Below are 17,173 nucleotides of genomic sequence, written 5' to 3' on the forward strand. Positions count from 1 at the left end.
TGAGCCACATGGCCAGGGCTCAACTTGCTGTTATTTTTATTGGATCACAATAAGTTCAAGAGAAACCTAGATACTTCCTTTTATATTAAGTAAATAATTTACATTTCAATAAAAAAATAATCCAACCATTTTCTTTACTTTAGTAATGAGAATGTGTCAAATATAAGGATCAGAAAGAATATCATCTAGATTTCAAAAAATGTAAAGGAACTTTCTGAAGTTATATTACTGGTAAGTTTTAAAGAGTAAAAGGATACTTTATTTTTTTACACAGCATGTCACATATTTATAAATGCTGTACATAGAAACAATATTTATGCATACAACTCTGAAAAGTTTTATTACTAGATTGGCTTCAAAGATGTTGTTTATAAACAAACTCCCAAAAGTTGAAAGAAAAGATTGAATGCCTTATAGAAGACAATTTGGTGAAATGTCTTATAATAAGGAAGAAGCATATGTGCCTCAATGAGCTTACTTTTCTCACCGTGCAGCTGACAAGCAGCCCTTTGATTGCTGTACTATTATGATACAACTTTGGATACAATAAAGGCTACATTATTGCTCTATCATTTGTCAAGCTGTATAGGAAATTTTGAGTCAATGGATGCCACCTGTACGATATTTTCATTACCTGTTTATAAAGCAACTGCTCGTTTTCTCTAGCATAACAGAAAAGAACATCTGTAAGAATTTTTCTCACATTTTCTTGTCGGAAAAACTGCATTTCAGGAAACCTGGAAAAAGAAAACACAGAATTGCAATGACTAGCACAATTCTAAGAATTACCCTCAAACTCTCATCTCTGAGAGGTGCGAGGACTGCTTTGGGTTTTAGTGCACGTCTGCATTTGCCATGCAACTTATGGCATTGATGGGACTTACATGTTCAGGAAAAAAGGATGAGAAAAGGGAAATTATGATATCACAGAGGTAAGCAATAACCTTCAACATCTAAATATTTCAAATGTTTTCCATATGCTTAATGTCACCACATGGTGAATACAACAATCTTTAAGCAAAATGAATTATAATCTATGTATTTATGGTGGGGGAGTGCTCTGTTTTCGTCCATTTGGCTTACAGGACAAGAATGTGACGTTATTACCAAGTTTTTGGGGAAAAAAATTATCTTTTTAATGCAAATATTTAAATTATTTTACATGACCACATTGCTAATTTTATCTAATTATAATGTAGACTTCAAAGGAAACAAGTTAGTCAGTATTGCTTACATGGTCTGAATCAAAATGTCTACCAGGTTCTTTAAGGTCATGTAAAATAGAAAAGGGCAGACTATGAGCTTGAAAGAAACTTAAATAGTTGTTTAAGAGACAAAATATACAATGACAATAAACTATAGATCAAATATATAGCAATGCAATACACAATGAATAAATAATGGAAGATGGGGTGTTGTTTAGAAGTAAACAGTCCAATGGATTCAATCACAAAAGGTTTGAACAAGAATTTTTAGTACAGGAGGAACATGCAACATCAATGGAAAAGGTAACCAAATCAGAAGAGAAGATATGAAGGCATAGAAGGCTCAGAGTATTCCAGGTGTATAGCTCAGTATGGTAATTAGTCATTAGAAAGAAAAGTACACAAAGTATTGCCAATTGGGAACAGGAAAACAGGATAGAAAGAAAAGTGGGGCAGGTCTGAAAAGAGCTTTGAATGCTTGAATTTACAACTGAGGAAGTGCAACAAAGTGATTTTATATTTTTTTGAATAGGGAAATAACAAAGAAAATAGTATTAGAGTAACTCTAAGTGGGAATAAGCTTTAAGGAAGAAAGATTACAGGAAAGAGAAAAGCACATCATAATGAAGTGACATGGGAAAATCTCAAAACTGAAAGGAAAAGCTTGTTGCACAATTGCTAGCTATGTGATCTTGACAAGTGAGTGCCTCCTCTGTTAAGTAGGGACAGTAACACGGACCTTGGGATCAAGATGAGATATGTGAAAGGACCAAAAACAGTGCCCCACAAGTAGCAGGTGTTAAGAAATAGAGGTCTTTACTAGTCTGAGTACGGGTGCTGTGGGTGATGAAGATGGATGTGGCTAAGAGAATGCATGAGAGACTGGAGAGGAAGAGTACCACAAGCATGGAGGCACAGGACATGGAAACAGGAAAATACCCCTGGTGAGCCTTTTTAAGAGCATTAACGGTTGTTTGACTTCAGATTAGAATGGTTCACTGCCTCTGTTTTTGGAGACTTCAGCTGTTTTATGCTTCTATCTAATCCTCTTTTGGAGTTATCACTTCCCTTATGTCTAGGCTGGGTTCCTGTGTGAATAATGCTAGTGGTTCATGAAGCATCTCTTTTCTGATCCTAATTTTTATAATAAATTAAAGCCTATTTTATCTTTATCTGTTCATTTGACTATTGCCTAATGTGCAACCGTCCCAAGAAACAGATATTTGATATTTTCTCTAGCAGCAAGGAGGCCTCCATCTTGGGGGCCAGTAAAGAACAACACATAGATCTGAGCAAAATTACTTCACATCTCTGCATGAACCTTAATATCACGCCCTCCAGACAGTCCCTACGCAGGATGGGAGTTCAACTGGGACAAGTGACCATAGCTGCTAAAGAAGGGAGAACTAACCGGAACATAGATTCAGAGAAGAATATGGATCACAGAAGCCAAAGAAGTTCCAGAAAGATGTCAAATGCACCCAAGTAGAAAAGAAACACAAAAACTTTTAATATGGTTTATATGGGACAAAAGAAAGTTGCTAAACCCCTTAGAAAGTCAAATATTCCAAAAATAATCAGGAAAGGTAAGTAATTATAAAATAAACTGTCAAGAAATTTCTTGGAAAAACTTAGTCACTAAGTTAAAACTAGAATAATCCTTCTGAGAAGCTCCATGCCCCATGATTAAGATCATGTGGCCAAATGATTTTGTGTGTCCTTTCCTTAATTATTATTTGAAAATTATCTATGTACACTGTTAAAACTAAATCCTGTGTAGCTGCTACAATATGAATGAATTATGGGGAAAAGTGCTAAAAACTACAACATTTACTTTGTAACAAATACCTGTAAGTTATATAGTAAGAGTTTAATACCTAATTGCTAAAAATGTAAATTACATACCAATTATTAGTTTCATTTAAATGCCTACTATCCACTTGCAAGATTAAAAACCAGAGATCTACAAGAATTAAATTGCAGGTAGGTAATTTAAATTACCCACTTTATGGTTTGGCTCAGTGGGTAGAGCGTCGGTCTGTGGACTGAAAGGTCCCAGGTTCGATTCCGGTCAAGGGCATGTACCTCGGTTGCAGGCACATCCCCAGTAGGGGGTGTGCAAGAGGCAGCTGGTCGATGATTCTCTCTCATCAATGTTCCTAACTTTCTATCCCTCTCTCTTCCTCTCTGTAAAAAAATCAATAAAACATATTTAAAAAAAATAATAAAAAAAAAAATAAATAAAAAAATAAAAAAAAAATAAATAAATAAATTACCCACTTTTAGCAAATACCCAATAAACTGAAAATGTGTATTAGTCAGACATAGCATCTCTATGCAATAACACACCATCTACAATTCTACTCAACAATGCTAAAGTGTCCATTTATGAAGTTTCATGATATCCTCATTATTTAGAAAGCATGATTGTTTTCTAAATCATGATAAAGAACCCATAGCATTAAATAAGTAAGGTAGAAAGATATAGAATTTTTTTTTTAAATTTTAAAGTTTCTAGTATTTCAGAATTTGGAAAAAGAACTTACATTCAGACAAGTTTTAAAATTCAAAGAGTCTCTGAAGATAATCCAGCTGAACTCAGAAGTTAATAATTAAGTGCACTAAAGCAGAGAAATTAATACCTGCCCCAATGCATCTGGGTAGATAACAGGGTAGCTTCCAAACTACTTCACTAATCTCTCTCTCTCTATATATATATGGCTAAGTGACTGAATGACTGGAATGACTGGTCACTATGACACGCACTGACCATAAGGGGGCAGGAACTCAACGCAGGAGCTTTCCCCCTGGTGGTCACTGTACTCCCACAGGGGGAGCGCTGCTTAGCCAGAAGCTCTGAGCCGGGCTCATGGCTGGCAGTGGTGGGAGCAGGCCTAAGCCATCAGTCAGACATCTCCTGAGGGTACCCAGACTGCGAAAGGGCACAGGTCAGGCTGAGGGATGGCCCCCCGCCTCACACACACACACCAGAGTGCACATATTTTGTGCACCAGGCCTCTAGTATTTCCTAAAAACTGGTAGTTAGGTCTAGAGTTCTAATCAGATTCAGGCTCAACTGTCAACAAAGTTCTTTATAGGCAGCACGATGTTTTTAGTACATGTCTACAAATTCTTTGGCATGCTTTCCATAAAAAAGGTGAGTCAAACTCCACTCCATTTGAATATGTGTTGGCCTTCATGATGGCTTTCTTCCAGAGAATGCAGCATAAGGGATGCCGTGACATAGTTCTGCTTGGTTCTCCATCAGCACACATCCTTGGAACCCAGGCACCATGCTGCTAGGAAGAGAAGCAGCTACATGGAAGGGCTGTGTAGAGGTGTTGTAGTCATAGCTCCAGAGAATGTCTTTGCTGAGAGTCAGCTTCAACAGCCAGCCATGTACGTGAGCAAGTGTTCAGAAATTCTAGCCCCTGGCTTTCAAGCTGGCCTAGCCAACACCACGTGGAACAAAGACAAACTGTCCTGCTCACATCTACCCAAGTTATAGATTCATCAACAAAATATATAAATTATGCTGTTGTTTTAAGCTTTGGGGTGGCTTACAATGCAGCAATATAAAACTGGTATAGTCGGTGTTTTGCAATTCTATCAGGAGGCATGTACTGTTAACTTATCTCTCCTTTTATGATGCTAGCAACCGCGGATGAGCATTGCCTAGGCCCATTATTTCACTAAAGGTTATAAAATGGTAAGACTATAATTTTATCATTTTTTTCCTTTATTGTCTAACATACACATATAAATAAAAATTCCCCTTCATCAATGTTTGGTTACCCTGAAGTACAGATCATCATAAATTTGGAAAAATCTTATTGGTTTCCAATAATTCCTCATGAATACTGGTGGACATAACAGATCTATAATTTACAGAATGGCTGCTAATTCTGTCACGAAAGTTGTTTATGACAACCAGACTATTCGATTTCTCCTTCGGATACCTTCTCCTGTGACTGCAGTGAATGGGAGTGAATCAGGAAGTGAGAGATGGAGGATGACTAAACACCAACTCTAGAGCCCAATAACCAGGGTCCTAGGTACCTGATGTGAGTTAACTAGAAAGACATTCAATAAAGCAATTGTCTTCATAAAACAGAAAGACAATAAAGGGAAGCCAGGCAAATATCTGGGCTGTCTATAATGAAGAGTTTCTCAGACAACAAAGAGACAAAAAGAGTATTTCCTAAGCAAGAAAAGGGTTAAGAAAAGAGTGAAATGATAAAGGGTTTTGTCACTGCATTATAGTACATAATTAGGTAATTAGAAGTATTAAAACAGACAAAGCATTGGGCCCAGATGAATTACTGAAGATGCAAGTATTCAATAAGATGCCCCAAGGGAGAAAGTAAAGCCCTTGGTGAAGGTTTATAATCATGCAGTAGGACAGAGATGCACAGAAGGACTTGGAGGAACAATAACCGATCTTATGCCCATACTTCAAAAATAGAATTCCAAAGCAAGCATTCATCCAAAATTTAAAATGAGTGGATGAAAACTCCCCAGAATACTATTAAACACCAAAATAACTACAATACATTACTCTGGTTTATTGTTTTATTATAGAAAAACTGAAAAATCAAGCAAAAACCATACAGGAACAGTTTGATATGGAATGAACACAGACACTCCGGATACTTTTTCTTTCTGTGCTCCCTCTACTTTGTTGATGATTTCACCATTTTCCCTATTCAACCAAATCTGCTTTCTCCTCTTCCCAGGCACAGAGCTGGACCTAATTTCCCAGTGTCCTTTTCAGGTAGCTGTAGCCCTGCCTGGGAGGGCCCATAGACCTTTTCCTTTACAGCTGGATAGAATGGAAAAGGGTCATCATCGCGGCCTGGGAAGCTACATGTGAACTGTGGTTATTTTAAAAATATATCTGAAAATTCTTGGATCACTTGGTCTGGGGAAAGTATCCCTCGAAGACAGATAATCAGCCCCATGGAGAGACCCACAAGGAGAGGAAGCCATACTGGTCCTCCAGCCTGGTCAGGCCTTTCAGATGACTGCAGCTCCTGCTGAAACATGACTGTATTCTCTTGAGACTCCTAAGCCAGGGGCTTCCAGCTAAGCTGCTCCCAAACTCCTGACAGCAAGAATGAAATAAATAATTATTGTTTTGAGTTAACTCAGTTTTGGTTAACTTGCATAGTAGCAATAGATAACTAACATAGGTTTTGATACTTGAAATTGGGGTATTTATAAAAAACATAAGATATGTGATAGCTTTGGCTATGGGACTGAACAGAAGCTCCGAGGACCTTGCATAAAGCATCAGTGAAAGACAAAAGGGTGTGAATGAGATTGTGAGCAAAAGACAGACACAGCCCAGGAGGAGCTGGCTGCCAGAGAAGGCTTAAATAAAAGTGGAGGGTGGACGAAAAGGGGCCACATGCTAACCTCACAAGCTCAGGGAGGGCCTGTATTGTGGTCTTGAAAACTCAAAGATCCAAAGTAATCACTAAAGATGGTCTGAAATTAAACTTTAACTAAAAGCAGTTATGGTGGGTAGTTATGTCCTAGGCCAATATCTTCATTGACAGGTCAATCTTTACCTTAACTGAGCCTATCTGTCTTTTTGCATCTATGATAACATGCCCTTGAAATGTCTGTGTAACTTGTAATTTCCCTTTTCAGGACCCCTTGGGGCACAACCTAATGTGCTTGGGTGCCAGGACAAATAGCACAGGTTCCTTCATTGTTATGTTAATTGTTGACTATTAACTATCCAGCACTCCCCTAAGTATATGTCTATCATTTTACTTTTTATCCAGTCCCAGAGGTTTCCCCCTTTGCTTTCTCCCACCTCTTTAGTCTATCACCAATGAATTTCATGTAACCCACCTAAGTCCCCTCCTTTGATTGCAATGCATAAAAATAGAAGGAAAAAAACACCATTCTCTGGAGCATTATCCCAATTTTTTGAGATACTGCTTCCCAGCAATTGTCGACAGTTTGGATTAAAAAAAAAAAAAAAAAAAAAAAAAAAAAACTCACAAAAATTCTTTACAGGTTTGAATGTTTTTATGTTAATATGGGAAAACATACAGGGAAAATGTCCCTGATTATGTAGTGGCAACATGGCAATCCTTAGTTATAAGGAAAATAGAAAACATACCTATTAAAACTGGGGATCTGACTAAGGAGCAATCCAGCCGGAGTGTTGAAGGTGCTGCCTGGTTTATACCTATGACTTACAGTAGAATGAAGGAAGCAAAGGAAGAACAGCACAACAAAAAGGAGATAGGACTTGCTGGGTTTAAAATAAAACATTTTCTCATTCTCGGCCTCTCTATCAGCAATTTGTGCTAATACTAAGACATTGCTTTTGGGAAAATATCAAATCTAAAAACAAAACTGAGGATGTAAATGTACAATCCTTTGTTAGGATCTGAGTAAAGAGATGCCTCAGAGCAGGGGTCGCCAACCTTTTGGACCTCACAGACCACCAGTGGTCCGCGGACCACCAGTTGGTGACTGCTGCCTTGGAGAGCCTTTCTGTCTGACAAGATGCCCTGATGCCCCGAAAAGATTTAAAAAGCATACCTCTCAGAGCTTTCAGCACTTAGATGTCAGGGATGTTACTGAACATCCAACACCGCACCCACAGCTGCTCACAACAAAGAATTAATTGGTCCATTATGTCAAGAATCCCAAGGCTCAGAAACTCTGCATTAGAGTACACGAATCCAGAGGGCAGAAACAGCACCTATTTATTTAGTATTTAATGGCCACCTCCTTCTGAATGAGATTTGAGGTAAGTCACTCAGGTTTCTATCTCCTGTGTTTTCTTATTTTTTTCTCAGAGTGCTTTGCATACAGAAGGTATCTGATAAATTAAAAAAGTGCCAAATCTAAGTAAACAAGGTTGACATAAAATATGATAGAGTAGTGAGCAGTAAGACCTAGAATGTGAGGTGTTACTTCTGTTTTGGCCATTGACAAGTTATATTTTCCCCAGTCATATGCTTTCTGAACCTTAACTTCCCACATTTGTAAAATAAAAGGATTTACCACTAGATGACTACCAGTGACACAAATGCCTATTATGGGTGCCAGACACTCGGGGAAATGAAGATACAAAACATAAGCACTAAGTACTCAAGAAATTTAGGAGAGAAAGTTGACATTTTACAGATATTTCTAAGGGAAGAAAATTAAAATAAAATGTGCATGATCTATAAAAGAAGAGACACAATTTCTTTATGAAAATCCTTAACTTACAGCACAGTAGCTCGTACAGTAATTTCTCAAGTAGTATTTGTTGAAAGATTAAATAAATTGGCAAACCTACCAACAAATAAACCATGAAAAATGAAAATTAAAACTATGGATTGAGGTAAGGAGCTGAAGAATAAGAAAGGTCAGGTCAAAGCACTGCAGTCTGTTTCTGTAAAGACAAGAGAAACATATAGCTTTCAAAGGCCAAAAACTGGGAGCAAACACTGATTTTAAAAAGGCAAAGGGAAGAAATTCATAATCTATTGTGATGATAAGTGGTAGAATATAGCTGAGGAGGATCGCAGGAGAATCTCCAAAAGTCCAATGGAAGGTAGGAGTTTGAAATCACCAGGCAGGTGAGAAGATGAAGCGGAAGGGTTGGGATAGCAGGAGATATCAGTGCAGGAGAAAGGGCACGTGGGGCTGGGAAATAGAGGCTTCCACCAAACATTCTTTCCAGTTCTCCAATGCCCTGAGTTACAGAGCAAGCCCTCTATTCCACTGACTGCCTTCTCAAAAACAACCCACTTTCAATTCAGAAAGGTGAAAAATCAGAAAAATATATAATATACAGAGTGTTCCAAAAAACATATACACAATGTCTATAGATTCTATTACATTTTGAAAATGAAATGTATTTTAAACACTGCCTTTACAATAATTCAAAGTGTGTATCCATTTTGGGACACTCTGTATGTATGTATGTATGTATATGTATGTGGATCTACATACATATGTATTTTAAGTGAAACACTTACTTACCCTTGAGGTAATAAAGTTGTTTTAATTCCAAATCTGCATCAAGTTCTCAGAAGGCTGTCATACTGCGAACTGGCTATGCCTGTCAGGACTATTTCAGGATGGGGCACACTACTTTACCGCCTAACACACTTTACTTTTTAACATTGGCATCGTCAATAACGAGCCCACAATTATAAACAGTGCTAAAAGCATGGCTTAATCTAAAGCAGGGGGATCTCAACAGCCAACACTCTTCCGGTCAGCAGCTCGGGCTGACAGACTATGCCGCTGCTACTCGTGCCACTGCTCCCGAGTTCCAAAGACTTGGAGCGTCAGGATGCTAATTAAGCACTACAACTGCACAGTCTGCAGCAAATACACCTATGTTTTCAGTCAAATACCGATTTCCCCCCCCCAAAATATTGAATATTCCATAAATTGGAATAAATGTGTAGCATGAATGTGCATGCTTAAGTGGAACAGAAATGGGGAAAAATACACATTAAAAACAGAAGCAGTACAGTAAAATACATATTTCTAAATAAATACATGCAGCCATAATAATCAATATTTTGTTGATACCTTAAGTGTTGTCAAATGAGGAAGGACTATAGGCCATTTGACAGAAGAATTGTTTCTTATATTCCTGAAAATCTGTTTCCCCCCCTCTTTAATATTTAAGAAACACACACACAGGTTGCCGACAGCTCTCAGAGAGCGGCTTGTGTTGTAGTTTTCACTTTCTCGGCTGTGAACAAGTGCATATGCGAGGGCTGGTTGTGCATGCACAAGCGTGTACTCTGCCTGCGTTAAATAAAACCACAACACAGCACCAAGTGCAGCCACTCATTCGTGTGTGCCTGCAGTCCACCTCGAGGAGACTGAAAATATAAATACAAGCTGCTATTTTGGTGCGATCACACGAAGATGGCAGCTTGTGTGTTTTTTTCTCTCTAACATTTTAACACTGGGCAGATTGTCTGCATTAACACACACCCAAATCAATTCTGCTCTGAAACTGTTTATAAAAATCTCCCTTCCCAGAGGATTTTCTTCTTTATTTAAGTAAAAATTGGGCTTGGAGGAAGCTGTATAGAGATACCAACACTGAGGACATCTTACATTATAAAGTGTGACAATCTCGTCACACTACAGAGTACTGACAGTATTCCTCCCAACGTGGGAACTGTGCAGAAGATAAACAAGAAAAAAAAAAATCAACAAGTTCACTTTCTAAAAGCACTTTTGTATATCAGTAATATAAAAGAAATTTTCGAAGTAGTCTAATTTTAAGCTGCTTAATATAACATAATACCTAAATTTGACCAAAATCTCAGACAAATCTTGTATACTATTTTATAATTTTTAATTCATGGTTTCTTAAGGGCAGAGAAAGAAAATAAAAGCAAATATTTAGCATAGGCCATATCTAAAAGTTCACTATCAATAAAAAAGAAAATGCAGATATTCATATCATTTACTGTACAAAAACATCATAATGAGTTCACCACAGTGCTGTCCAGCAGAACTGTCTATAATAAAATGTTCTATATCTCTACTGTCCCATACAATAGCTATTAGCACTTTGAAATATAACTACTATCAATGATGAAGACTTCATAAAAAATGTTTTAATCTTAATTTAAATTTAAATAGTCGCATGAGCCTGGTGGGTACCAAATTGGACAGCACACATCTATAGTTTTAAAGGAGTTTCAGTGATTACTAATGAAACCACAAAATATCAAATGAAGAGCTAAAAATAACTGAGGAGACACAGTTGCTTAAATAGATCGTGAGAAGCTTTATGAAAACTATAAACAAAAGGAAACACTAATTTAAGAAAGTTGGATCTTTTTTAAAAATATATATTTTATTGATTTTTTATAGAGAGGAAGGGAGATGGACAGAGAGTTAGAAACATCAATGAAAGAGAAACATCGATCAGCTGCCTCCTGTACAGCCCCTGCTAGAGATGTGCCCACAACCCAAGATACACGCCCTTGACCAGAATCAAACCTGGGATCCTTCAGTCTACAGGCTGACACTCTATCCATTGAGCCAAACCAGTTAGGGTGAGAAATTTGATCTTTACAGATCTGACCATAATATGGAGATTAAGTAGGAAGGAATGGATTTAACTGATAAATGAGCTGCCTAAAGTGCTAACTGCAATAACCCTACAATAACCAGAAACAAAAGACAAAACAATGAAGGTGAGGACTAGCACATCCAACAGGCAATCAGATAAACTTTTAAATAGAGTCAAAGTTACAATGTAAAAGTAAGTTAAATAACTTTAATCATTTAATTGAGAGAAAAAGGAGAACACATCTGAAGAAGATACTATTTGGCAATAGCTTATAAATATGTTAATTTGCAAATGATGTTTTAGACACTGTAAACATACTTTTAGAATAGACCTTGATAGACCAAATAACAGACTTCTATGGCATCTAATATGGAAATGATATTTCATTTCAAACTCATTACTTCCCATCATCTTAAATATTACTGAGTTTCATTTAATGTTTCAGCCTTTGAAGCATGGCAAATTGGATTGGAATGGGCGATTCAGGTTCTGAATCAGAAACACTGTACAATGGAACTCCTGGATTTACCTTTTTATCAGTATTTTCAGAAATAAAAACGAGAAGAGTAACAACCTCATTAGGTTGAGATAAAGTACAAATGAATATAAAACCCTTTGAGGCAAAAAAGTGGTTGTAGAATAAAAATGTTAAAATTAGTTGAAAGAAGAGATAATATTTAATATAGTGACACATTCAATAATGATGCAACAATGCAGCTTGTGAGATGAAATTATCTTATTTAAACTCAGAATAGCAGGCTGATAGTACTTTTTTAAGTGTGCTTATTTATATCTCTCATAAACATCAACTTGACTCTATACAGTGAGACAAAACAGCATTAGGTTCATGCCCTCCAAGGGCTTACTGTTAGGTTTCAAAGAGGAGATGTGCTAACGCCAGAGCTCCTGTACATACTGTTTCTATCACAGCACCAGTTAATTTGGGCTATAACTTTTTTGGCTGCTTTCTCTACTAGATTCTGAGCTTCTTAAGGGTCCTTGCCATATTTATCTTGGCATCTCCAGTGCCTGGCTCCCAGAGGAGATTAGAATACATGCATTGAATATATTGGCAGATTGGATACCTTGGCAGGTCTAAATAAATATAAAAGTCTCAACAAAATTAAGTAGATCATCAGAAATTTATTAAGAAATTGCTACTAGAACACAGAATAGGCACAAGTTACTTCCAATTGTAAAGAATGGAAAATGCTCCATTAACAGGTTGGTGATGAGCTCAGACTTTGAAGAAATGAGCTGTCAGGAATACAACAGGGAGGAGTGGGGTTAGTAGCATTCCCAAGGACAAGTAATGCAGAACACGGAGAGCACAAAACCTGTTCAGGGAATCATACCAGGAACTGGCCTAAAAGGGAATTGTGGAGGGACTTTCAGTTTCCGGTTCTCCATATAAAAAGTCGGGACAATTACGTCCTAATAAGTAAAAAGCTGAGAATACTAAGAACCAATAACTCTTCTTGGATCCATAAGAATGGGGAAGACACAGGGCAAACTGCTGTCCCTAAGACTGGAGAGACAGACAGGCAAATACAGGGAGTCACAGCTCGTTACAGAGACTCGCAAGTGGGAACCAGTGTGGGTAGGAAAATCTGAACTGCAGCTGATGAATTACTGAGCTCAGTGTGAACTACTCTGAGAGTCAAAATCTCCAGGTGGACCTGTCACAGAGGGGCCTCACAATATGGAGAGATCTATTTTCGGGAGCTGGATCAAGTCCCCAGAGTAGTATAAGAGGAAAACCACCCCCAGTTTTCATCAAGGGGAAAGGAAAAGGAGCCAATGTGAACAGAGCACCGTTCTTCTTAGCAAGGCCAATTAAAAGACAAAGATTGTCAGCATGAATAATAATAATAATAAAGACCCAAATATATGTTACCTACAAGAAATCCATTTTAAACATAAAGACACGTGTAGATTAAAAGTAAATGGATGGAGAAAAACATACCATACCAACACTAGTTACAAAATTAAAAAAAGTATAACATAATAACAAAGGGGTCAATTACCCAAGAAGGCAAAACAATCATTATTATGTATGAACCTAAAAAAATAGCATCAAACTATGTAAGAAAAGAACTACTAAAATTACTACGAGAACCCACTTTCCAAGGTTGGCAATTTTAACACCCTACAATCAGATGGACTGTTCTGGCAGGCCAAGGATCATTAAGGACATAGTTGAACTCAACATTATCAATTAACTGAATATAACTGACATCTACACTGTGGCCAGATTATCATAATCTCTGAATGCATAATAATCTGGCCACTCAGTGTATGTGTATTAGAGGCCTGGTGCATGAATTCGTGTATGGGTGAGGTCAAGCCAGCCTGGCCAGCAGGAGGAGACATGGGTGGTTGGCTGGCCTACCTGCTAGTAGAACTCCTGGTCGAGGGGACAATTTGCATATTAGCCTTTTATTATATAGGATTTACACTGAGTGGCCAGATTATGATGAGCTCAGAGATCATAATAATCTGGCCACAGTGTAGAAGTCAGTTATATTCAGTTAATATACTCAGTGTATACACTACTTCATCAAATAACATCAGAATACACATTCTTCTCAAGCTCATGTAGAACATTCATAAGAGAGACCACATTCTGGACCATAAAACACACCTTAACATGTGTGACAGAATAGAAGTCATACAATGTCTGATCTCAGACCAGAGATCACAGAAAGACAAGTAAAATCTTAAAAGGGAGCTATATGTGTGCTAGTCCATTCTTCTGCAGACCACAGGGAGAGTCATAGGAACTTTAAGATGAATCAAGTATCATGACTAGAAATGTGCTTTGAGGAGACAGGGCTGTAACACATGATTAATACTGGAGAAGATAAGTAACAGATTCAAGAGAACAATAAACAAGAGACTCGAGGTGGGAGGTAAAAAGAACCTGAAACGGAGCAGTAAAAATGAAAGAGAACTGATGTGAGAAAACTAGATATAATGACTCCCTACTCTGTATTTAAAAATATTAAATGTATACCCTCAACCCATCTACTCTTCACCACCTTTAATAGTGCATCTTTAGTCTAAGTCACTAACATTACTCAACCTAGAATACTGCGATATTCATTCCTACCTCCACCTTCACCCCAGTATCACAGCAGTCAGAATTATCTTTTCAAATATCACACCCCTGCTCAAAATCCTGTAATGGCTTCTCATTGCAATTGGAATAAATTCCAAACTCCTATCTGTGGTCTGTAGGACTGTTCTGGAATTTGAGTTTATCTCGATGTCCCTGTTTAAAGCACTTGCTTCCAGCCACACCTGCCTTTCCTGTGTTCCTCTAAATACTGAGCTTATTTTAATTGAGGGACTTTGCACCAGCTGTTCCTCTGCCTGGAATGTTCTTCCCCTAGATGTTCACATAACTGGTTTTTAAAATTTGTTCACATCTCACCTCAAATGTCATTTTCTCGAGGATGCCTTTTCTGATCACTGTTCCTAAAGCAGTCATCCCCTCTAGCTCTCCTATTACCCTTCTTCATTTCTTCATGGCAATTACCTCCCTCTGCAATGACCCTCTGTATCTATACGTGCTTATTATCTCGCCCTCTATCCGCCTACAATAAAATGTACATCCTGTGATAGCAGGACCTTGTCTGTCTTTTGCACCACCATGCTGCTCCCCCGCCCGCCCGCCCCCAGCCCCCTCCAAAGGATAAGCCTGGAATAGTGTAGACATTCAATAAATAGACATTAAAAAAAAACACAAATTTCTTATCACAGATGCCAGTGACTGAGTAGCATTGTATAACGTTCACTGAGCTGCACTTCCTTTTGTCTCCTATTGCATTATGAGCTGTCTTGCAGACTGAATTAAAAAACATGGATTTTAGATCACATAGTGCCTTCTAGAGAGAATGTATTACCTAAAGTAGTAAAATTACTCAACCTATTCAGCTTTTATGATTAGGCAATTTGGTGGCTTTACAATAAGATTGACAATCTTACCTTACAAACAAAGTTACTTGCCACAAGATACACACAGAGATGACAAGGAAACTTACTCTAAATATGGAGAGAGCCTTCTGGGAGAGAAGGTATGCTATCTCCCCTCTGTGCTAGGGACTACAGGGCTTCCTAGCTGCTTTCCCTGAATCTCGAGTTTGCCAACTTAATTAAAATGTACCAGTGGAGATTAATTGCATAACAAAAGGCTAATATGCAAATCGACTGAACAGCAGAATGACCAGTTGTTATGATGCACACTGACCACAAGGGAGTAGCCGCTCAATGCAGGAGCTACCCCCTGGTGGTCACTGTGCACACACGCGGAGCGCAGTTCAGCCAGAAGCCGGGCTCACAGCTGGCAAAGGCAGCAGCAGTGGCGGGAGCCTTTCCCACCCTGTGGCAACACTAAAGACCCCTCAGGGGATGTCCACCTGCTAGTTTAGGCCTGCTCTGGCAGGCAGACATCCCCCAAAGGTTCTCTGACTGCGAGAGGGTACAGGCCAGCCTGAAGGACTCCCCTGACCCCCACTAAATGAATGTTATGCATGGGGCCTCTAGTATATGTGTGAATGTGTGTGTGTGTGTGTGTGTGTGTGTGTGTGTGTGTGTGTGTATACTGAGGCCAATTGCACGAAATTTGTGCATGGGGGAGAGGGGTGTCCCTCAGCCCAGCCTGCACCCTTTTCAATCAGGGACCCCTTGAGGAACATCCCTCTCACAATCCAAGACTGCTGGCTCCCATCTGCTTGCCTGTCTGCCTTCCTGATTGCTCCTAACTGCTTCTGCCTTCCAGCCTAATCACCCCTTAACCACTCCCCTGCCAGCCTGATTGATGCCTAACTGCTCCCCTGCCAGTCTGATTGCCCATAACTGCCCTCCCCTGCAGGCCTGATCCCTCCTAACTTCCCTCCCCTGCTGGCCATCTTGTGGAGGCCATCTTTGACCACATGGGAGCAGCCACCTTGTGTGTTGGAGTGATGGTCAATTTGCATATTATTAGATAGGATAGAGGCCTGGTGCACAGGTTGAGGCCAGATGGTTTGCCCTGAAGGGTGTCTGGATCAGGGTGGGGGTTCCCTTGGGGCATGGGGTAGCATGGGCAAGGGGTCTGTGGTGGTTTGCAGGCTGGCCATGCACCCTGGTGATCCAAGGGGAGGCCCTGGTATCTGGGATTTTTTATCTTCTATAATTGAAACTTTGTAGCCTTGAGCGGAGGGCAGGGCCGGCTTGGCTTCCTCCATTGCTGGGGGCAACCCAAGCCTTCTGCTCTCTCCAGCTCTGTGGCTACCTCCATTTTTGTTGGGATTTATTTATCTTCTATAATTGAAACTTTGTAGCCTTGAGTGGAGGCCAGGGCCAGCTAGAGCAGGCGGGAAGCTTGGCTTCCTCCATTGCCAGGGAAACCCAAGCCTCCTGCTCGGTCCCTGGCTGCAGCCATCTAGGTTGGGTTAATTTGCATACTCACTCCTGATTGGCTGGTGGGTGTGGCTGGTGGGCGTAGTAGATGTATGGTCAATTTGCATGTTTCTCTTTTATTAGTGTATGTGTATGTGTGTGTGTGTGTGTGTGTGTGTGTACATATATATACATACATGCTTATATACATGCCATAAGAAAAATACATAGAGAATATGAAACTAAATAGTTATTAAAACACAGCTTTCAAGAAATAACACTTTCTAATAGCAAAGCAAAAATGTTTGAGCTAAGTAACCAAAATGATGAACTGACTCCAAAGCCACTTCCTATTAGGTTTGGCTATCAACATTTTATTTCCCCCTCTGCTTGCCGTTTTTTTTTTGTTTTTTTTAAAATCAATCTGGCCCACCTGACCTATCATCCTTATTAGCCACTTCAAGCTGAAGTGGTTAATTTTTCTAAGATAACTGCCTAGCATCTGAAAGAA

At 38.9% G+C, this 17,173-nt stretch overlaps 1 protein-coding gene across 3 annotated transcripts in view; it reads right to left on the reverse strand.

Moving 5' to 3' along the window:
• Positions 1-17,173, reverse strand: part of TBC1D5 (TBC1 domain family member 5) — a 375,466-nt gene that overhangs the window by 142,221 nt on the left and 216,072 nt on the right. For all 3 annotated transcript variants that reach the window (XM_084903302.1, XM_084903300.1, XM_084903301.1), the window contains exon 10: positions 635-737. In XM_084903302.1, the coding sequence (XP_084759428.1) occupies positions 635-737 (103 nt within the window). The remainder of the gene's footprint in view (positions 1-634; positions 738-17,173) is intronic.

This window comes from Pipistrellus hanaki (assembly GCF_964339955.1).
Source record: "Pipistrellus hanaki genome assembly, chromosome: 13".
In the NCBI taxonomy this organism is placed as follows: domain Eukaryota; kingdom Metazoa; phylum Chordata; class Mammalia; order Chiroptera; family Vespertilionidae; genus Pipistrellus; species Pipistrellus hanaki.